The 22852-nt window shown below is 43.3% G+C and overlaps 1 protein-coding gene across 1 annotated transcript; it reads right to left on the minus strand.

Annotated features, from left to right (window-relative positions):
* Positions 1 to 1728: 1728 nt before the first annotated feature.
* On the minus strand, positions 1729 to 22548 carry LOC135903988 (uncharacterized). The gene is made up of 9 exons (XM_065434498.2): positions 21375 to 22548; positions 18420 to 18587; positions 15609 to 15776; positions 13438 to 13650; positions 5492 to 5633; positions 5376 to 5410; positions 4152 to 4268; positions 2214 to 2336; positions 1729 to 1962 (listed from the first exon to the last, which is right to left on the minus strand). The coding sequence occupies exons 1-9, from the start codon at positions 22443 to 22445 to the stop codon at positions 1807 to 1809; spliced, it is 2193 nt and encodes a 730-aa protein (XP_065290570.1). The 5' UTR covers positions 22446 to 22548; the 3' UTR covers positions 1729 to 1806.
* Between the last annotated feature and the right edge of the window lie 304 nt (positions 22549 to 22852).

Consider the following 22852-nt stretch of genomic DNA (forward strand, 5'->3'; position numbering starts at 1 on the left):
CATTGATGATATCTTTTCAGCAGCACGAATTAAGCGAAGCCAGTGCACTGATAGTGGCTCACAGTGGCTATCAGTGGCTGATAGCGTCGCTCACACCGGGGCGACGCTACCAGGAAAAGCGCCCGCAGCGGAGAGCAAATGCTTTGCCTGCCTTGCTCCAGCGGGTGATTATAACTCTATATTCTGCAACCTCCAATACTAAACATGTGGTAAGACAGTTTAACATGGTGCGTCACCGTCTCGGCATGCCCGCTCTCTGCACTCGCTGCAGATTATCTCTAAATAAGGGTGTGCAGCTGCGTATTCTCTTAGCCACACTTAACAGCCACGCACAGCCACGGCCGAGGCGCATGCCAACTTACACTCCACTCTGCCCTCACCCAACCCCTCGTGCGCACTTGTGCTACCGTGAGCCCACTCCCCTCCCCTCTTTCCCTCTGCTCATGTGGGAAGGCGGCACTTGTGAAGCCACCATCTTTCTTGTCCTACCCTCGCACACTTTCACTCACACCTAAAGGACACAGTGTGCAGGGCGCAATTTCCAGCTACGCTTCGGTGGTCACTCTTGTCATGGGATTTGAGAGGTACGTTTGCAAACGGCCGCTTGTAATTCAATCATCTGACAATTTGCATCCACGGAAGTTTCCATTTATTGTCTCGACATTCCTTTGCAACAGCAGTGAGATTTTGTAATATTGAAATTGCATAAGAATGCACTTCGTTATATTGAGGTTCTAAATGCAAGGTGTTTCTATGGACAAGACGTTATGAAAAGTTAAATACTTTGTTATATCGAGAATTTCGTTACACTTACATTCGTCATATGAAGAATTTCGTTATACTGAATTACATATCGAGATTTAACTGTATTGAAGTTTAACTGTATTGCATTTCTAGCGACCTCACACTGTTAGTTGCAACCAAGTTGTGAATTATGACTGGAGGGGCAGCAGCATTTTTCCAGAATTCAAATTACCCACAGTGAATGCACTGTTCTGTGCAGCAGTGCTAATAATCTCGAAGCTCGTGATATGCCAAGAACTACTGCCTAGCTTGTATCAGAGACCTGCAGAAAGAGGGCACCATGCCTATATTAACAGTGGCATGTAGAGGTAGCGCCAGCAAGTTTTGAAGGAAACCCCCAATAAAATTGGCACAACTACATTTTGCTTCATGCTAAAATTCCATGTAACTTTTCATTATTGGTGGCCGACTGTAATTTACCATTTATAAATATTGTTATGTCATGAGAGCTAGTACTGTATTTTCACAATGATGGCACCAATTCCAACCCGTATCATTTTGTCACGACAGTTATATTCTTGGTGAAAGTGATAACTTGGACACTTAATAACAGCATACAGATAGGCGGGCAGGTAGGTTGGCAATCTGGTACACATCTGACCTAAGTAAAGCTGGGTGCAAATTTAGTCAAGGCAGAGAAGGGACAATACAGGCAGGCACCCATGCTGTCCATTCTACTTGTCTTAAGTACCTTTCTATTTGTCCATTATATTTGTCTTAAGTGCCCCTTTAAATCTAATGCAGAGCAACTTGTTCAGATATTAGTTACAACTGTCCATTAAAAGCAAAGACAAGTACCTTCGGTCAACACACAAAAATACATGGTATAGGTGGTCTTCAAATCCATGCTCCAGTGATGGTGCCCTCTGGATAAACATGCAGATCTCAAAAGTTATTGTGGGAGCCGGAAACACATCATATACGTCGGATTTTGGACATCTCTTATTGGCACAAAAGTTCTTGCCAGACGGTATCTTTTTGACTATGAACAGGTCTGGTTCACTAGGTAACTAAGCAGAACTTTGCACACTGTTGCCGCAGCTCCTCAATCTTCTGCGGGCATAGTGATGGAAATGTGCTGCTAAGGGCTTCTTCGAAATGGTGCTGTTCTACACAAGGTGCATTAAATCCAAGTTCCCTCATGGCTTGCAGGCCAGCCTGAAAAGAAAAGCAAATTCAGTTTGCAAGGAAGAAACAAGGTTTAAAATGTAGGGGTGTGCAAACGCTGAATAGTAGTTTTCACTGCTCCTCTCATTGCTCCGAAAAGCAGCTGACTATTCGGTTGGCGCAAGATATCTCCTACCTGGAACCAAAGTGCGTCTGGAATCGGTCCACTTGGATTTGGAGGATAAGAGCAATCATCCAAAGATGCCAATAGAATCTGGACTAAGTATGTGTTTTCCACTTACCATGTGACAAAGGTGTACAATGTCGGCTGCAGTGAAGCACTCTGTTCTTTTTGCAAGGGACATCAAGTTCACATCTCCTAGCGACATTTTTGCAGTGCAGACTTTCAGGATCTGTTCTCGAGCCTGCAGTAAAGCCACTGACATATGGAACACCTGCTCTTGTTCAATTTGTGCAGCAAAATTTCGGTCTAATTTAAGCCTCTTCGAACTGAGGAACTGCCATTATGTTGCACAGCACATGGACAAGAGCAGGACAAGACTTAAAGGGCCCCTGAAACGGTTCAGACAAATTTTGTAGACGCGTAGGGTACAGCTTAAGTAGAACATTCGCACCACAATTTAAGTGAAGCGTTACGTATTATTGGAGCTACAAGTGATTACAAGTTACCCTCCTCTCTAGCCATGCTTTTCCTCCTCAACTCGTTCGTCGAGCGACCGGGGCTAAGCTCTGCCTTCACTGGTTCTGCGTCACGGTGCGACGTCACATTGTCCACTTCCGGTCGTTTTAAAGCCAACCCCCACCCTCGTGAAACGTCTCCACTAGCGGCTTGGCCGTCAACCCCAAGCGAGAGCTATCGAAGCAGTGTGCATTGCAAGCATTCTGTCGTAGCGCCGATTGTGTCCGGTATTCCGGTAATCACACACTAGCATAATGTTTCGACGGAACGGTGAAGGCATAAACTCAAGCTGATGAAGGAACTTTAGCGTAGACATACGTGAGCTGCCTGATCGGTCTCCACGGTCTAGCCACCCGTTGGCACAGAGCTTAACCAGCCAGAGAAAGAGCTAATATTGCTCTAACCAAGTGTAAAACATTTTAAACATTTAGAAAATCAACGTATTAACGATTACACTCCTGCAAAAAATTTACACCAGCAGCAAAGAAGAATACATTTTGTTACTGCTACTGTGTGTGGTTGAGCTCTATGCCACCAGGTAGCTGCACTGTGCAGACCATTCACATTTGCGCTTCTATTCATCCTCTGAAAATAAATGCAAGGGGACACGGCCAGGCCCTGTTCCCTTGCGCTTGCGTTTACCCTAATACCGGACTCACGAAACCCTATTGCGTTGGTAATCTTCCGGTGTAAAGTGACGGCCGCAATCGCGCAAATCCTGGCGCCCATAGGACAGCGGCAATCCAATGCGGTTCAGCCAGTCCGGTCGTCTACTGGCTTGCAGAGGGACACGATGTCGCAGCTTGACATATTGCCAGTCGCTACGTTTGCAGTCCACAATGCAGCAAAGTCGAATCATAGCGCTGGCGAAAAGACAGACCGACACTGACGGCGGTGCTCTCGTCAAAGATGGAGCACGTTGTAACACAAGCAGACGACACTTGCTGTGTGCCAGAAGTGCTTAAGTGTACTGAAAAACTGTTTTTGTGCATTCTCTCTATGTTATTTTCTTTTCATAAAAACAAATTAACTAACATTCCAACTATTACAGACATCATTTGTTTACCATAAAGTTGGAAAAATTATCGATCACGCGCCCTGGTCGGCCAATCTGATAGCTCGCCCCACTGACGTCATATGGGTGATTTTTGTCATATGGGTTGGGGCAGCTTAAAATTCCATCGAGCAGTGTGCTGCGATCGGCAGCGATGTGCATTTCAAAACCTTATAATAAATTACACGCTTTACGCAGAGCACTTAGATGTGTCAATTAATGATCAGAAGGACCTACTCTAACGACTCAGTACGTTAGTAGAAAATCGTCAAAATAGTTTCAGGGTCCCTTTAATATGCATATGCTGATTAATTAAAAAAAAGCAACTGTGATACATATTTTTCAGCAAGACAACGTTTAAAATTGTTGTGCAAACAAATGGCTGTCCGCTCCTGTGCAATAGCCCACTGCAGGAAGCAGCACTGCTCAATAACTTGAAAAAGTCCCTAGATGATTGCTAAACAAAAGCAACGTTTGTGCACTCACTTGAGCATCTGGTGGTGGAACATAGACAATTAAGTCAAATCGTCCAGGTCTCAGTAAAGCTTCATCAACTGCATCAGGATTGCATGTTGTAGCTACCAACACAACGTTTAGCCGTTCCTGCAAAGAACAAATTGTGCCTTCATTCGCTGTCATTGACCTGGCAGCATATTACACATTGCATTTAGATAGACATGATAGTATTCTCAAAGTGCCTAGGTCTGGGCGGACAGCCAAACGTAAATGTGATCGCAGTACCATGTGGTAACTCACAGGCCATGAGTGACCTACCCCACCCCCTCTCACCACATTCCTACCCTCACTCCTTGACAACTTTCTCACCACGTCCCTTACAATTCTTTAATATGGGAATGGCCCAGTTTTCCATTACACTGTCACTGGGATCGGCCCACTTTAGCTGGCGAGAAGCCAGCCTAGAAGACATGTCAAAACCTGGGGAGGAAGGAAAAGACAGCTTAGTTTACAGAGAAGAATTGTACACTTGAAGGGATACATTTGTTTCAATGAGGGTATTAGGCACCATTTATCATTTGATGATGTAATTCTGTAGAGAGCAGCGCTGGCCACCAGCAGATTTTTAGGTATAACACATATGGTTGAATAAGCTGAACTGCCATATATGTGTTGTTGTGCGCAGCTGGAGGCAGGCGAATGTCGCTCCACTTCCTCCCCCTCTACCACACAACACTCCTCTCACTTCTTCAAAGCACCTTCACCACATGCCCCTAATTCCCTACACTGGCCTCAGGATATTTCTCCCTGCACCCTTTCGGCCCAGTGGTTCACTGGATGAAAGATTAGATCATTGCAAAGAAAAGCTAACGTTTGAAGGCAAATTCAGCTCAAACTGCAAGTATAGCTAACTTGCACGCTGTAGTCAGCTGATCACTTGAACTGTGGTACACAGCAACTCACTTCTTACGTATGGATTAGCTATGTTTTTTTGTCAAAGCATAGCTGAAAATTAGCACATTGGCAAAAGTCTGTGAGAGCTTGGCTGAAACCTGGTTTAAAACCTGGTATCAGGCATAAAAGCATTTTATGCCTGATAACTTTATTGGCACTTATTAATATATCTGGCCCATCAAGAGATTAACACTGTTAGAAAACTAAAAATACAGCTGCAAAGAAAGAGTACTTGCTCAAATGCTGTACCACCTTGTATTGCACACCTGGAAACATGCTGTTCCCTCAAAGAAAACTCACCTGAACACATCCACTATTTTGAAGCACTCCAGCACCTGAAAATAATGTATCAGTTTTTTTTATGCTGCAAAGATTGATGAAGTCACAGAAGAAAGTTATGGTGAATTTCAACTAACCAATCCCATCAATCTCACACAATAGTGCAGAGAGAATGCGTTCTTGTGCCCCTGAATGCTCGCCAGATCTGCGGCCAACTAGAGTGTCCAAGTCATCCATGAAGATGGCGCTAGGTGCACGCAGCCTTGCTTGTCGAAAAACCTGCAAATTGCAGCAATGAGGTTGATTCAAAATGATATAGTATCTTTCACTCTTAAGAATTTCACATCCTATAGTGTACACATAGACACATATCTAACATGACGCCATGTGCCAAAGATTTTTGCAGTAGGAATGCCATGTGCGCATTATTATGTCCCCGATGGGAAAGCACTAATAACATAGCATTAAAGAATGACAGTGAATGATGACACTTATTGTTGTGAACGGTGATGCTTATTGTTGTAAAATTATTTGCTAAAGGTTGCAAAATATTTAGCAGCTGGCTGCTAAACAATGTAAAAAAACTCCTGCCATTTTATGAATTCCAGAATGTGATGCTTTTGTTGCATACACAATTTAGTGTCTCATTACACTGCAATGGAATTGCTAAGATTTCTGGCCAGGACAAGCACTCTGTGCCGTAAACTTCAAAGCTTATAAGACTGCGCATCTGACTAGGTAGAAGACACTTGCGTATCTTATTTAACCTCCAATGCATAGCGTGGTACACATAATGAATCTTCAGAACTTGCGTGAAGCCAACTATATGTTTTTTTGTCATAATGGCTGTGAAGCTTTTGGGTTGACTGAAATTTTCTTATATGGTGAAACTTTTGCCAACATACACTTGGTAAACATAATTCATTAATGACTATTTCATGTCCTTAATGGGCGCTAAAGAGAAACACTGAATTACTCTCAACCACTATGATTGTCTTTTCAACAAGCATGGCATATTCAAACATTTCGTGTTGCATTTGTGTGTTCTGCTTGCAGCATTTTTTTGTATTAATTGTCATAAAACATTTATAGTGCTGACATTCCATTAAATGATGCACAATCACATTTAGCTTATAAACATATTGACAATATATCTATTCATTTTGTGCAGCCTGCCTATTTACTTCAGAACATATCTATTCATGCGGCCTACCTGGGCATGTAGCACGGCTTTGCCGCTGGTGCGGATGGTATCCTTCGGATTCCCCGAGGGCACAAAGCAACGGTTTCGACTCTCCGTCCCATTCCACTTCTACCGCTCAGCCCTTCGAAGCCTCGCCTCCTTCAATACCTGTTGGTCTCTATCTCCCCGTCGGTGTTCTCTGTCGCCGCTTATCCGTAGCCCTGAAGCTATCTGAGAGGAAAACTAAGGACCGCAGTTCTGGATGCAAGAACTGCGATCTCAACAAACACCTCAAGACCTCACTTATTTCCTGCGAACGTCCTTGAAGCTTATGCAGAAGATATTACTGTTCATGCGCTTGTAGACATGGGAGCAGCAATATCAATGATTTCGGACCATTACCCTTAGAAAAGTCGCGAAGCCATACTCTGCCATTTCATTACGTACAGCAGTGCTGCGCCGATTTAGCCCTTGGGGAAGTGTACCATGTGTGTTGTTATAAGCGGCACTTTATACCATGTTGAGTTCGCTGTTCTGCCTCGCTGATCCCATGCCATGATCTTAGGATGGGACTTTCTGTCCTCCCATCATGCCATTATAGATTGTGCCCGTGCTGAAGTCGTGCTGTCGCTATTCGGCACCAACGTTTTTGAAGATACTGATGACGCTTCCGGTCATGTGTTCGTCACCGCCGACACCGAGATTCCTCCATACTCTGCCGCACTTGTACCCATTTCCTGCGTTGGGTTTTCCGACTCCACAGGTCTTTTCACGCCGTCTAAGCTGTTGCTCGTCATTATCCCTTCTTGCTTCCTTTTGCCCTTCTTGCCATTGGACAAGGTTTCAGCGCACTTTATGTATCGAACCTGTTTTCTTGCCCTGCTAGCCTGCTCCACGATGAGTGTCTTGGTTATGCCGACGAAATCCAACCCAGCTTCCTTTACGATGTGCCTGACGACCCGGCTTCTCCTCCGGTTGATGCTCTGGCCCTTCAAGTTTCTCCTCCCACGCCGCCGTGTGACCCAACATTTTCCCAGTGTATTGATCCCAACCTCACTCTAGCGCAACACGCCCAGATCGTCGATCTCCTAGACCGCTTTCGCACGTCATTCAACCTACAACAATCTCGCTTAGGCCATACTTCCACTGTTGTGTATCACATCGACACCGGCAACCATGCGCCTTTATGCCACAGGTCGTATCATGTATCCGCCAGAGAGCGTAGCGTCATCGCTGAGCAAGTTGGAGACATGCTCTAATGCGGCGTCATACAACCTTCGCACAGTTCCTAAGCTTCTCCTGTAGTGCTGGTAAAAAAGAAAGATGGCACAATTCACTTTTGCATGGACTACCGACGACTCAATAAGATCACCCGCAAGGACGTTTATCCGCTACCCCGTATTGACGACGCGCTAGACTGCCCCCAAGGTACCGAATTCTACTCATCTTTAGACTTATGATGCAGGTACTGGCAAGTGCCAGTCGCCGAGTTAGACCGTCCAAAAACGACCTTCATCCCACCTGACGGTTTATTTGAATTCGCCGTGATGCCATTTTACCTGTGTAATGCACCTGCCACATTTGAAAGAACGATGGACAACATCTTGCACAGCCTCAAATACAAGATATGCCTGAGTTATCTGGACGACATCGTTATCTTTTCACCGGACTTTCCTTCCCACTTACTTCGACTTGAACGCATCCTCAAGTGCATCGCGGATGCTGGCCTCCAGCTTAACTTGAAGAAGTGTCGCTTTGCTGCTCGGCAGCTGGTCATCCTCGGCCATTTCGTGTTGAAAGAAGGTGTACTCCCTGATCCGGCAAAACTACAAGCTGTTGCCCAGTTTCCATGACCAATGACCTTGAAAGAACTGTGCAGCTTCATTGGGTTATCATCATACTTTCGTCGTTTCATCCGCAATTTTGCCACCATAATAGCACCTTTAACGCAGCTTCTTTGTGGTGGCCACACCCTTTCGACCTGGTCACCAGATTGCGATGCCGCATTCACAAAGCTGCGCCGTCTCTTGACGTCGCCACCAATCCTGCACCATTTCGACCCAAGTGCTCCAATTAAAATACACACGTATGCCAGTAGCGTTGGCCTTGGCGCCGTTCTCGCTTAGGGAAAGGCTGGCTTTGAGGAGTATGTCGCTGCCCTCGCCAGTCGTGCACTCACTAAACCTGAATCAAACTATTCTGTAACAGAAAAAGAATGCCTGGCTATAATTTGGGCCATAATCAAATTCCGTCCGTATCTCTTTGGCCGCCCATTTGACGTGATAACTGATCACCATTCGCTGTGCTGGCGGTCGTCCTTAAAAGAACCATCCGGTTGTCTTGCCCTTCAACTGCAGGAGGCGACATTCAAGTGATGTATCGTTCTGGCCGAAAACACTCGGATGCTTATGCCTTGTCTCATTCTCATTCGCCACTAACAGACGAGGTTAGCTCCCCGAAGGCCTCACTGTCCGAGTCTTTCCTTGCTGCCATGGACATTCTTCTGGAGCAGAAGAAAGACCCATGGATTGTGTCTATGCTGCGTTTCTTGTTTGCCCCATCGACACCCACTACCATTCGCGCATTACGTTGCCAAGCACATCACTTCTCCTTTTGCGACGGGCTCTTGTACCATCGTAACTACCTCCCGGACCACCGCAAATGGTTACTTGTCATCCCTCGGCATCTGCATTCGGATATTTGTGCAGCGTTCCACGACGATCCCCAGTGCGTGCATGCAGGTGTACTGAAGACATATGCGCGTCTACGCCTTCGTTACTATTGGCGGGGGATGTATCGATTCCTCCGTCACTATGTCCGCTCCTGTCTCGTTTGCCAACACCGTAAAGATCCCCCTCGTCGTTCAACCGCCCCATTGCAGCCTTTGCCTTGCCCAGCACGTGCATTTGATTGAGTAGGCATCGACATTCATGGACCTCTGCCAACCACATCAGATGGCAATCACTGGGTAATCGTGGCCATCGACCATCTTACGCGCTATGCAGAAACTTTTCCTTTGTCCAGCGCTTCTGCACGTGACGTTGCCTGGTTCCTCCTGCGCCACACCATCTTTCACCACGGAGCTCCCAGGGAATTACTCAGTGACAGAGGCCGCGTCTTCCTCTCCAACCTCATTGAGGCTCTCCTCAAAGAATGCCACATTATTCATCACACCACTACCGCGTATCATCCACAGACTAATGGCATGACCGAGCGCTTTAATCGCACTCTTGGTGACATGCTGGCCATGTATGTTGCATCCGACCAAGCCAAATGGGACCATGTTCTACCTTTTCTGAACTATGCTTACAACACCACAACACAGACTACCACGGCATTTTCGCTCTTCTTTCTCCTGTATGGACGCAAACCTTTTTCTACAACGGATACTATCCTTCCGTACTGCCCTGACACCACGGAAACCACTACCTTATCCGAAGCTGCTGCACGCACAGAAGAGTGTCGCAAGCTTTCCCGTATATTTACGTCAGAAGACCAGCAACACCAGAAGCACCATCGAGACACTTCCCATGCTCCTGTATCCTATGCTCCTGGCTCGCTAGTGTGGCTTTGGGTTCCAACCTCTACCCCTGGACTGTCACCGAAACTCGTGTTGAAGTACCAGGGTCCATACCGCGTGATCAACCAAACGTCGCCAGTCTTCCATATCGTGGAACCCCTCGAGCTACCTTTGGATCATCACCGTCTAGGACGCGAAATTGTGCATGCCCAGCGTCTCAAGCCCTACTATGATCCACCTGCGTTGTCCTACCCGTAGGTCACCGGGACGGGTTCCTTTTCCGCGGGGGAGATAACTGCACTGTAAGATAAGGAGCAGTGGGGCTGTGGCTCTGTATGAGAGAGACAATGACGACGCGAGAGAAAAACCTTGTTTCGGTGCTCGATCGGCTATACTACCTCTTGCTGCTCTATCGTTCTAGTTGCAAACACTTACTGCCCAAAGAGCTTCACAACAATTTACTTTACTTATACATAATGCAGCTTCAATGAGGCTATTCCAGGAGTAGGATGAACAACAAACATACAAACATTTAAAAACAAGCCTGAGTGAATTCTTTCAGAGGTAGTGAATGAATGTTGTCTGGTAATGAATTCCAGACTTCAATCATTGATGGAAAAAAGCTGTATTCAAAGGAATCAGTGCAGGCAAGAAAGGTTGAAATATTTAGAGCATGGTGACTCCTTGTAGATGAGGGATTAGAAAAAGTCAAATAGTTATCTAGAGAGGAGAGATGAGGAGATTTGATTAACATGTGAAGGAATTTTAGGCATTCAAGTTTGTGACACTCTGCAAGAGGAGTGAGACCAAGTAGGGGAAGAGAGTTAGACAACGAAAAGTCCTTGTCATGTCTCCTACAAACAAAACGCACTGCCTTTTTTTGCACTTACTCTAGTTTTTTGATGTTGCAGTGCCTGTATGGATTCCATACAATGCAGCCATATTCGAGGATGGGGCGAATGAGTGTTTTATATGTTAAAAGTTTAGTTTCTTGAGGAGCAAGATGCAGTGTACGATGCAAGTAACCTAGTCTTTCAAGGGCGTTATTACAGGTGACATCAATGTTTTTGACCATGACAAATCATGTGTTAGTAGGATACCTAAATATTTGAATTCAAACACTCTATTTAAAGTAATATTATTAAAGGTATAGGCAAAGAAGGAAGGGCATGGGCATCGTATAAAGGCCATGGAGACAGTTTTGGAAAAGTTGATATTCATTTGCCGTGGTTTGGATCAGTTACAGAAGTCAGTGAAAGAATTGTTAAGGACAACACGATCAGTTGGAGATTTGATTGTATGATACAAAACGCAATCGTCTGCAAAAAGGTGTATTTTAACTGAGGTGTGTAGGGGGAGATCATTAATATAAAGCAGGAATAAAAGCGGACCCATTACTGAGCCTTGGGGAACCCCTGATAAAACAGCCATCAAGGGTCAGTTAGTAGAGTTGAAACGTACATATTGTAAGAGCTGGGAAAGAAAGTCCAATATCCAGCCTACCAAGGATGCATTCTTTAGTATAGCAAAGAGCTTGTGCATAAGTTTAGGGTGTGAGACCGTGTCGAAGTCCTTTGCAAAGTCTACAAAAATAGCATCAATCTGGTCACCTATGTCTAAAGAGTTGCTGATGTTGTGAACGAATTGTGTCAGTTGTGTTATAGTGCCGAGGTCACATCTAAAACCCTGCTGGAAAGTACATAAAATTTTGTTAGCTTCAAAAAATTCCATTAACTCCTGTCATCTAGCTGTGCTGCAGGGCTTCACATTTCTGCTCTTGCGTTGCTATGTTGGTATAAAGTTGTTTATAGCATTCACGAACAAAACGATTTCATCAGCCCCTGCCGTAGCTATCATAATACAAATTCAAGTAATGGCCACAACTCAGTTTATAAATATATGTATTTTCTGAGCTAACATGGTAAAATTTTGACATGTTTAACATGGCTGCATAACTGGTGTTTAAACTTTAACTAAAATATGCAGTTATTACAATGAAGACTAAATACTACTAAAACATGCAAAGTTTTTACAATCATAAGTTTTATTGAATAGTTCTGAAGTTCTGTTTGTAAAACAGATTGAATTCATACTGTGTTCTTGTCATTCACAGCACACGCTTTACACTCAATAACAAGTCAATCACACATTGAAAAAGTGAGAGTGAGGTCACAAGTGAATTGAAATATTTTACGAGCTGAGGGAGAATCAGAAACATTTAAGAAAAATAATGTGATGGGTGAACAGGACAGCTGGTGAATTTTTCTGACCTACGGTGATTGTGAAAGCATGAGTTCAAACATGGGCGTGTAAGAAAGAAACGAGACAAGAGGGCAAAATACACTTCTCTTTGCAGCAAAACACAGCGCTTATATTCCTTCCTATCTAGGCACAATGTATTGCAAAGTGTGTGTGTGTGTGTGTGTGTGTTTTTTTTTACAGCTTGCATTATGGTGTCACTTTGCATGTCATTAAAACTGTTCTCTTTTCTTTTAAGCCTTGACTGAATCTTTTCTTTTTTTGCTATGGCTATTATGCCTGAAATGGCTATCCACACCATTTAAACTCAGTGGAATCCTTGGTATTAACGTTATCTTTTCTTCGCCAGGCATTTAGAAGCCGGGCAGCCCTGGTACTGGCCTTGCATAGCACAAGAATACTATTACAACTACTTCTGACAATTTTGCAGCTCTGTTTTGAGAATTTCCACCATCAGGGAAACAGAATTCAAAGTGATGTCAGGTGGCTGCCCTTGGGAAATGTCATACAGACACGCTTGCACATCCAGTGGCATGTCTGTGTGAACAGCACAGTGCATGATGTCTCCCACCGTACATGTGATTAATATCAAATTTTCACATATTCTTGGATTGCAGTGCAAAGTGACACACACACAGACGAAAAGAAGACAGGACGAGCGCTGAAGACAGGATGAGCGTTATCTCGTCCTGTCTTCTTCTAGTCTGCATGTGTCACTTCGCGCTGCAATCCAAGAATGTGTTACTGTACCAACTTGCACAACTTTCTATCCTTTTGCAAATTTTCACAATTACACACTGTTTTGGAGTCTACTGTGCATCACCACATTGAGGCAAACTATTCTTTTTAGGCATGTATGGCATCAGCATTTGAAAGAAATGCAATTAAGTTAAATCCTTAGGATGACCTGGCAACAAAATTTTATACCAACATGAGAAGAACAGAGCTAGGAGGACAGGGCATACATGAGCACAGTTTGTTGCCATTCGTATTGCACCATGTATGTTCATTTTTCATTAAGCTGTACTGACCTGGCCCTGACGTACAACCGGCAGTAAAAAGCTGTGAATCTATGTCATTCTGTCTTCAAGCATGGCTAAATGGGCAAAAATCCAACTTACCGCAGACACAACTTTTTCAGAATCCCCGACGAAAGGAGAGTAGACATCAGCTGCTCCCAAGGAAAAGAGTGTGAAGCCTGGACAGCTACTGGCTGCTGCAAGAGCGATGGCAGTCTTGCCACATCCATGAGGTCCTACTAACAGTACACCTCTTGGCTGGAACACTCCAAGCCGCCCAAAGGCTGCTGGATTCAGCAGAGGACCCTCCAGAGCCTGCACACAATAGTAATCTGACATCACAGGTGTAATACATAAGACTGCATTTATTGCAGTATGAAATGTAGAAAGCTATGTCTGCTGCATACAGAAAGTTATGGAATGGTGCCAATGATTTTGCAAACTGTTTTTAATCACAGATGCAACATCCTCTACACTCTTTACAGTTCCCTTCAGCACTGTAGAAAGTGCATGCAATTGTAGCCAATAAGGAAGGCACTTATGCTTGTGCTGTCGAGTGCATGCCATAATGAAATAAAAGTTAATCGAATGAACTATTTTGAAATTTCTACTAATGAATCTTCTAGGCATCGCCACAGCATGTATATTCCCCCTCCTGTAACCCATAATGACACATTTAAATACAGCTTCTTTTTCAGAACGATAAAAGAGTGGAACATGCTTCCCGATTTCGTTGTTCAGTCTGCCTCTTGTAATAATTTTCTGAGTAATTTGCATGCCGTTATTTATTCAAAGAGCATGGTGTGTTAATTATTTGACTTTGTGAATCATCTCATTTTATGATTTTATTATCTGTGCATGTTCTTCTTATTTTACATGCCTCAAGGGATATTGATAGGTTTTTCTGCTTGCTCTATTACAATGTAAATGCAATGCAATTTCTTTTTTGTACGCTGCATTCAGATGTATTGTACGCCCTGCCTGAATCATATGTGTTGACATTGCTTGTTTTATTTCTTTTTCTCCACTCCTGTAATGGCCCTAAAGAAAGGGCTGACAGTATCAAGAAAGAAAGAAAGAAAGAAAGGAAGAAAGAAAGAACAGTGTTTTATTTATGACACCAACAAATTGATAGATTAGGAAACTGTAACCACAATGGTACCAGCCCTAAGCTATTATAAGTGATATGGTTGTTCTAATAAGGATAAATGCACTACACTAAAATTATTAACACATGGTTGCCGCAAACCAATAGAATCTACTCATAAGAGTGGGCTATTTCTGCTAATATTGTGTTGCTATGGCAATGTTTCCTAATATGCTATGACATGCTCAAATTCAAGCTTCAATTTTTTTTTAAAGAAGATCTATACCATTCCTTGGTAGAGATGACATAAGGTAAACGCAAACACCCTTGCACTGCTCATCTGTTGTTGGGAATGCAACATAAAATGTAGAAAAAGCAGTAAATTCATGGAGATGTGGTCAAGAAGGACACGGCCATATTTCATTCTTAAGTGTAATTTTTAATTCCTTAGAGCTTCTACAAAGTGGCATTACATAAAGGTATTACAGAAGGGCATTACATGCTAGGTGCAGATATCAGCATTGTAGCCATGTGTAGCTTCTAAAACACCATATATGTTTTGTGAGCATTATATTACCCCTTCCTCTTCTTTATCTGTATATATTCATCATCATGGCTAGCATCATCGGCTTCAGCGCGTGACCTGCTAAATTAACAGTCGAGGCTTTGGAACTAAAGGCCACAATTTTTTTAAAAGTCAGAGCCAGAGCTAAGGTGTTAGCTTAGATTCAAGCATGAGGTTCAAGGAGTCATTATGTAAGGATGGTGTTATAGAATTGCATGCATAATTAGCAAGAGCACTGATGCTACTTTCAACAATTACTTTGAAGACCATAACTGTCACTACACCAATTAGCTGGATAAGGAAGTAGATCGGTCACACCAAATGCTAGGTGGCAAACTGGATAGTGGGCATACAAGAAAGCAACCCTTCTAAACTCAGTTCAAGACTTTTGCAAGGTGGCTTCCCTGAAAAGTGATTTTAGTGTTCACAAACCTTTCAGATACTTTCAAATATTGTGCAACAATTCTTTTGTGCCATTTGGATATCTACTGACATCAGCATCTTGACATAACAATTTGGAGTCGAACATGTATTGCACTAAAATTCTATTTATCACAAAATGGAGTCCGCATGTGAAAGATAAAGTCTTAACAAAGCACTGAATCCGTCGCCAGTACTTACAGTTTGAAGTTTCTTTCTTATGTATCCGATTCCCCCAAGTTGTTTCCAAGAAAATCGAGGTACTACTTCAACTGCAAACTCAAGACGACTATTTAAGTTGGACTGAACTGTTTGAAGAGCCACTTCGAAGTCTTCGCTTGTAACAAGTGCCTCATTGTCACTTGAAGGCTGTACCAAGACAGAAAATATGCATGCAAAGTAGCATGAACTTTGATGTCAGGGGTAGTTACATACTTTTAGAATATAACAAAATACAATTTTTAAATGTGCATCTCTCAAAACAGAATTCAATAATATAGAAAGTGAAGTGACAAAAGATACCTTAAACCTTGTGAACAGAGCAATACCATGATTTCTAAAATGGTAAACTAATTAAGGAACAAGGAGAAATTAAGAAAAGTTATGCTGGTTGTTTACTGAAGTTAAAGGACACTAAAGGCAAACATAATGTCTAGCTACAGTGACAGATCATCCTCTTGAAAATCTATCAGAATTTGTTTTGTACCATGAGATGACTCAGTCACTGAGAAAATTGGAACTAATTATAGCCTGTTTCTCTCGATTTATAAAGCACTGACAAAAAAATTTGGGTGTTTAACATTTTTATTGTCTTATTAAGCAGCTACTGATTCCATACTCACGATATGAAGCCTTATTTCTTAATTCCATTAGAAATAATTATGCTGTTTTTAATGCCACCAGCTCAAAACATGCGCCAAGTGCAGCATGGCTTTGGGTGCGAAGCAGGCAGTAGGTGACGTTGTGACCAATGGATATGGTGGTGGCATGGTACCGCAAATCACTGGTGTATCACAGCCCTCCAGTCAGCCTGGTGTAGTGAAAGCAGGCTACATTACAACGGTGCCACCAAAAACTGATAACACATTAAACTATTTTTTAGCACAGCGAAATTTGCCCTTCCGATCTGCTTCACTCTGCGCTTTTCATTTGACATGGCCAAAACATAGATTAGATGGTCCTGTGTTGTTACTTTTCTGGGAAAATAAAGCATCCCTCTCAACTTTCTCTCCTAGTATTCCCATAAAATGTGGCCGCTTTGGCAGTGTACAAGGCTCAGTGAGAGCATTAGCAGCAGGATCATGGTCAGCAAGTCTAGTTCTCTAGTATGTCGCTATGTAGCCTGCATCTCCTACAGTGGGCTGACAGGTGTATTCGTCGGTGGCTTGCGATGTGGGGTAGGCCACACTGTGCTGGGCACATATTTTCAGGAGCTGGTTTTCGCTAGCTTTCCCAAAACACAAGTGTTTTTTCACGGCTCCTCGATGCACGGCGTGTGCGCATAATTCATAAACGCGTGCTAGGCCTCATTAACGGTCTCGTATACGAGACACGCAAGGCGGACGAAACGAGGGCTCAAATCGCCACACCAACGCCACAAACGGCTCTGAATAGCAGCCAATATGCTTATCATGCGTCTAGGTGTTCCTATTGTGACCGGAGGCGGCGCGTGCGCGCCTGTATAATTAAGGAACGCGCAGCTATGTCCCATGCCAGTGGCCCCTTCCATTTTCGGTATGCTTCAACGCACAGCACGGCTGTATTGCGGCGAAGCTGACAAGTTTGAATTATCTGGCTAAGGTCAATTTGTAGATCGAAGTAACGAAGGTTCGGGCCCACTGGCGCCGGCAGGGACCATCGAGGGATCGAATTACCCGAAAATTGGAATTAACCGGAGTAGAATTAACGGAAGTTTACTCTACTTAGCCCATCTCCAAAATTACAGTGCACTGACACAGTTCCTTCAAGAATGGCCTTAGTGTATTTAAGGCTGTTGTTATGTCATGCGACAGTCATTTCTCTTTATATTGTGACAGATGCTGTGGGCATATAGTCTAGAAGAACAGAAATTCGAACGAATGGATGAGCACCCACAGTGGCAGAGCAGTACAAAAGAAATAGATACAGCTAAGGAAAGGCCAGTTCTGTGTTCTGTCATTTCCCTTGTAGTTGTGTTTATTCTTTATTATTACACAGGCTAAGTGTCAAAAAAATAAATTATGGGGCTTTACGTGCCAAAACAACTTCCTGATTATGAGGCACGCCGTAGTGGAGGACTCCGGAAATTTTGACCACCTGGGGTTCTTTAACGCGCACCTAAATCCAAGTACACGGGTGTTTTCGCATTTCGCCCACATCTAAATGCAGCCGCCGTGGCCTGTTCATACATATTCAGCAAAGAGGAATATGTTGAAATTGACTAACCATGCATGTAACCCACCCCTTGCATGACTGTAAACGATTTCTTTACGAGTACATTATTTTAATAATATTTGGAAGTGGCTTACCATTAACAAAAAATTGGATCTGCAAACAATGATTGTCACCAATCTTGTGTGCCTTTCTTTTCTTTAACAATCTGTGCTCGCTACATTCCTGCCAAGAATGCTATGCCGCACTCGCTGATGTGCAGATGCCACTTATGACCTGAAAGCACTGGTTATGTAACCATAAATTTTAAAAATGCACAAAATATAGTTAACGATTATTCTTTGGGGACGAGATCAGACCCAAAGGGGGCAAATTTTTCTTGATGTAACAATACTGATTCAATGCTTGGGTTTCGTAAAAGCTGAAGCCTACAAATTATTCTGAAACCCGAGACTGAACCAAAAAGGGCAAATAATGAGTTCAGAATCAAAAGCCAATTAAAGTATCTAAAAAAAAAAAAGATGTGGAGCTAAATGAATGTTTCCTCTTTGTGTGCTATCAGCCTCACTACACTGCATGTCATTTTTAATTATAGTTTTCTCATACTAGACGAGTAACAACACAGTTTTAACATGTACTTACAGTTCGCTTCATGGCGGCCATCAGAGACTCTCGAAGAAGAGTCATCATGTCTCCAAGGACAAAGCCAGCTGTTGGCAGCACAAGATGGCTCAAGTCAAAGCCTAATTGGCTTCCAACTGTCCTCATTACATCAGTTCTCTCTTGAGTTGACAAAGCACCGATCAACAACTGAAAGATAATAAGTTCAAAGCAGTTATGCACAGACCAAGGGGCAAAAACGAACAGCATTTTGCACTGCTGTCCTGCATTCTATTCATCTTTTTAACCGCATGACTAGAACTCCGTGATCACCATGCTTCAGCTGTTTTGGTGGCAACGATTGGTGCTAAGGATGATATGACAGCTTGGTTTAGACACATTTCGTTAGTGCTGTGAGCTTTAGAAATGATTAATAACTACCATATTTGCACGGTTCTAACACACACCTTTTTTTTAATAAAAAGTGTGCTAAAGTTTGAATGAGCCTTACAATCATAACTAATGCTACTCAAAATCGCAAACGAAACCAATTCTTACTAAAAGAGAAAACCTCAATGCAAGGTAGCTAGCTACACTGTCATCAAATGGATGTTTTTTTCTTTATGCCCTGGTTTGCAGACGCCATTTCCCAGTTTGCTGTATGTGTGGCCCTTCTAATGCATTAGATGGAACTGAAGATGACTTCCTATGGTCGGTAGACAGCGGAAAGGAGGTGTCATCAGACTACGAGAGCGACTAGCTGCTATGATTCAGCTGATGTGTGTGCCTTTGCATCTTCCATAACATTGTTTCAACTCGGTATGTGTCGGCTCAGGTTGCATTACTTCATGTGCACTGTAAAATCAGCACCAAGTTATTTTTTTTAAACATTTGGTCGGTAATATAATTGCACGGTAGAATCGTGCAAATACGGTATCTACAGGGGCTATGTTGTACGGAGAAAGTTACGCCTCCATTCGAGCTAACCCCAATAATGTGCTACTCTCTGGCATTGAGCCATCCATAGTGAGCATAAACCAAATGTGTCAAAGGGCACAGAAAGTGTTTAGTCAGTCCAACCTCAATACAACGAACATGAGTATAGAAAACTATCAGATATAATGAAGAAAATTAAAATGTTTCTCACTGATATCAGCATGTAAAAAACATGTTCATAACGAATATCACCAATAAGCAAGGTGTTTTTATGTCAGATGCCACTTTATTATTTGGATAGAGCTTTTCTTATGGAAATCAACAAAATAGTTACCCTAGAAATGAATGAACACATTTGCCAAAGATGGCCCTATCAGTCCCTGGTAAACATGCATTAGAATGTGCATGCATGTTCTAACATCACCTCTGACATTAAAACAACTGCCTCTTTAGGCTGCCCAGTTCAGTCGTCATTTCCCTGCAATGTGTCTTGCTTGCTTAAAATTATTTATGTGCTTATATATGTAAACTGTGATACGTAATGCAGGAGGTTCAGTGAAATCTAAAACTGATTTTTTAACCTGGCCAGTCCTTTAAATGGGTCCTGAAACTTTTTTTGAACAAAAACAACGCCAATCTTTTGTAGAGGCTGCTGTGAACATGTGAGCTAAATATAAATGCACTGCATGCAACAGGGAATTTGCAGTATCATATCAAACAGCGAAAAATCGCTTGCCCTTGCTTCTGCAATGCTGCCACATTGAAAGCAGCTCCCTGACCAACGTTATTGGCTGATTTTGTGATGAAAAGACCATTCTCAGTGACAATTGCTAATTTTGAGTTAAATAAATGTAATAATAAGTTAACTATAAATAAAAGTAATGTCCGTCTCCTTGAGTAATTCAGCTCAATAAGTAGATTGGTGTTTTTATGCCGCAGGTGATTAGAAAAAAAATACTGTTAGCATCAAAATAAGACACCCAGTAAGTATACTGGGGCCCTTCTTGGGCCCTTCATAATGTAAAGCAAGATTCCAAGGTACATTGCACTCAAGAATCAAGGACAGTACTGAAACAAAATGTCAGCTGCAGAAAGACCCATGATGCAATCATAAAATTTTGTAGGAGATGTAAGCGCCTTTTTATTCTCCAAGATTTCTCCACAGGCCCGTGAAATTTACCTTTTTCAATGGCCTCCAGTGATGCCTTGAGGTTAGCAAGTTACACAATGGGCTAGTAGTATGCATCACAAACTAGTGACAAAAAGAAGTCACATTCATGTGGCTTTTTGCAGGTAAACAAGAAATATTTTACTGTGGCATGAATATATGTCCCACTTTGATAGAATACCGCCATTCAAATACCGCCATTCAAATGGCCAACAGCCATTGAATGACAAGCTTTAGAAAGATAATTGAAATTGGTGGTTAAATTTTATTGTTTATAGTAACATCCAGAAAGATCTTGCAACTTCAATTTTTTATGCATGGGTGTGGTCGAGCAATATTGCTAAAGGAGTTGTAGAAGTATGCTCGAAAGGTAAGTGCCCACTGTGTATATCTAAAATTGTCTACTGTCTAATAGTGTTTTATTGCATGGTCAGCTAACTGACATAAGTAGCATTCTGGGAATTTTCTTTTTCTGGCAATTTCAATGGTTTCTTTGCAAATGTGAATTTAACCCACTGTGGTGGCTCAGTGGTTATGAAATTATGCTTATGAGCTGAGGTCGCAGGTTCGACTGGCAGCCGCATTCCAATGAGGGCAGATTGCAAAAGCCTTCACTTGGAGCGCTTTGGGTGTATATTAAACTACCCCAGGTGGACCTCCAACAGCATCTCTTACAGTTCCTGTTCTGCTTAGAACGGTAAATCCTGTCAAACAATCAAGTGCAAATTTCATGTTTCCTGGTACAGTATGTCGCTGCAGGCGGCAAAGACTACCTCAACCAAGTGGAATCAAAGCGATTTAAAGATGCTGCACTAGCATGTTTCACCTTGTCATACCACATGTCACACCACCGTACACATTATCATTAAACGTTGCCAAGGAAAACAAATCACCTCCTTGTCAAAGCGTCCCGGCCGCCGCATGGCCGGGTCGATGTTATTCGGACGTGTCGTCGTGGCGACAACAAAAACGCGTCTCCTATCTTCCATGCCATCCATAAGGGTGAGCAATTGTGTGACCAGCCTGTTGGTATGGTGCGATGAAGTTGAACCTCTCCTGACGCACAGGAGGTCCACGTCCTCTATTAGTACGATGCACGGCAGTACTTCGCTGAGCATCGCAGCTTCCAAAAAGATGGATCGAAGCAGCGCTTCGCTTTCCCCAGGAGCCGAACGACATAGCTCTGGACCTTTGACGGTCAACAAGTGAGCGCCGCACTTCCGAGCCACATGCCGAACGACGCTAGTCTTACCAGTGCTCGGAGGTCCCGTTAGAAGAATTCCTCGGTGCAGTCGCAACCCGACCGCCTCGAGGGTCTTGGGATATTTATGTGGAAACATGCACAACTTCCCAAGTAGTGCCGTCGGTTCTCGCAGCGTCTGCTCCCAGATGTCTGAGAATAGCATGCGATCGATCACATCAGAGTTGTAGGTGACCCGTGCAATCGTTAGTTTAGTGTTACTAGTCATTCTGCAGGCGTCAGCCGACGGCGAGACTTGGTCGAGGACGATCGCGTGCACCGCACATAATCGCGAGAGGGGTCGATTAGAAGGGCAAACAAATGTAGACCCGCTTTTCACGTAATATTTTCTTAAAATTCGGGACAGCCAATGGGAAAACCTTTCGCTACGGATCCCATGCCACTTGATGAAGTCATGAGCAGACTGAAGCACGATCGTGACAACAGCGCTGTCGGCAGGCTGGCTTTTGCCGAGGAGTTCCACATGGACAGTGCTGTCTGTAGTAACGCTGCTATTAATTGGAAGTTCCACTGTTCTGTCGACGTAGACAACGTCACTTGTGTAACGATGCGGGTATACGACGCACAAGTATGCTTTTCCAAGCACAGACACTCTGGCGAGCGACCGCGGCATACAGTTTTCCGAAAGTAAGTGTGCAACGGGAACCTCACAGATCTGCGATCCTGTGAGACGATCTTCACTGCCACCGTACGTTAATATCATCGTTTCTTCATTACATGCAACCGCGTAGTAACTCACGGCTACGGAAGACGGGCGTGCGGCCAGCGCGGCTATCAAACGTAAACACTAGCACGTGCTAGGCTGCCGCTCAGTGCTGCCAACATTTTTCATTTTTCGCCCATGTAGAAGACCACCACACAATATTTATGTATGATGCGTTTAGTGATGAATTAAAGCTATTGCTACAACAAATAACAGTTTGTTAAGCTTTTGTCGAGATGGGTGAACCCATAGGGAAGCATCCATAGGTAAACCGCAAGCAGCTGACCTCATCTGAACCAAGAAAAACATTCTTTTAAAGTCATGACAACGTTACATAACAACATACACAATAACTAACAAAAATGAAGAAGCAAAATCGCGTTTTATTTCTACAAAGAAACACGGTT

This window comes from Dermacentor albipictus, chromosome 1 (assembly GCF_038994185.2).
Source record: "Dermacentor albipictus isolate Rhodes 1998 colony chromosome 1, USDA_Dalb.pri_finalv2, whole genome shotgun sequence".
Classification (NCBI taxonomy): domain Eukaryota; kingdom Metazoa; phylum Arthropoda; class Arachnida; order Ixodida; family Ixodidae; genus Dermacentor; species Dermacentor albipictus.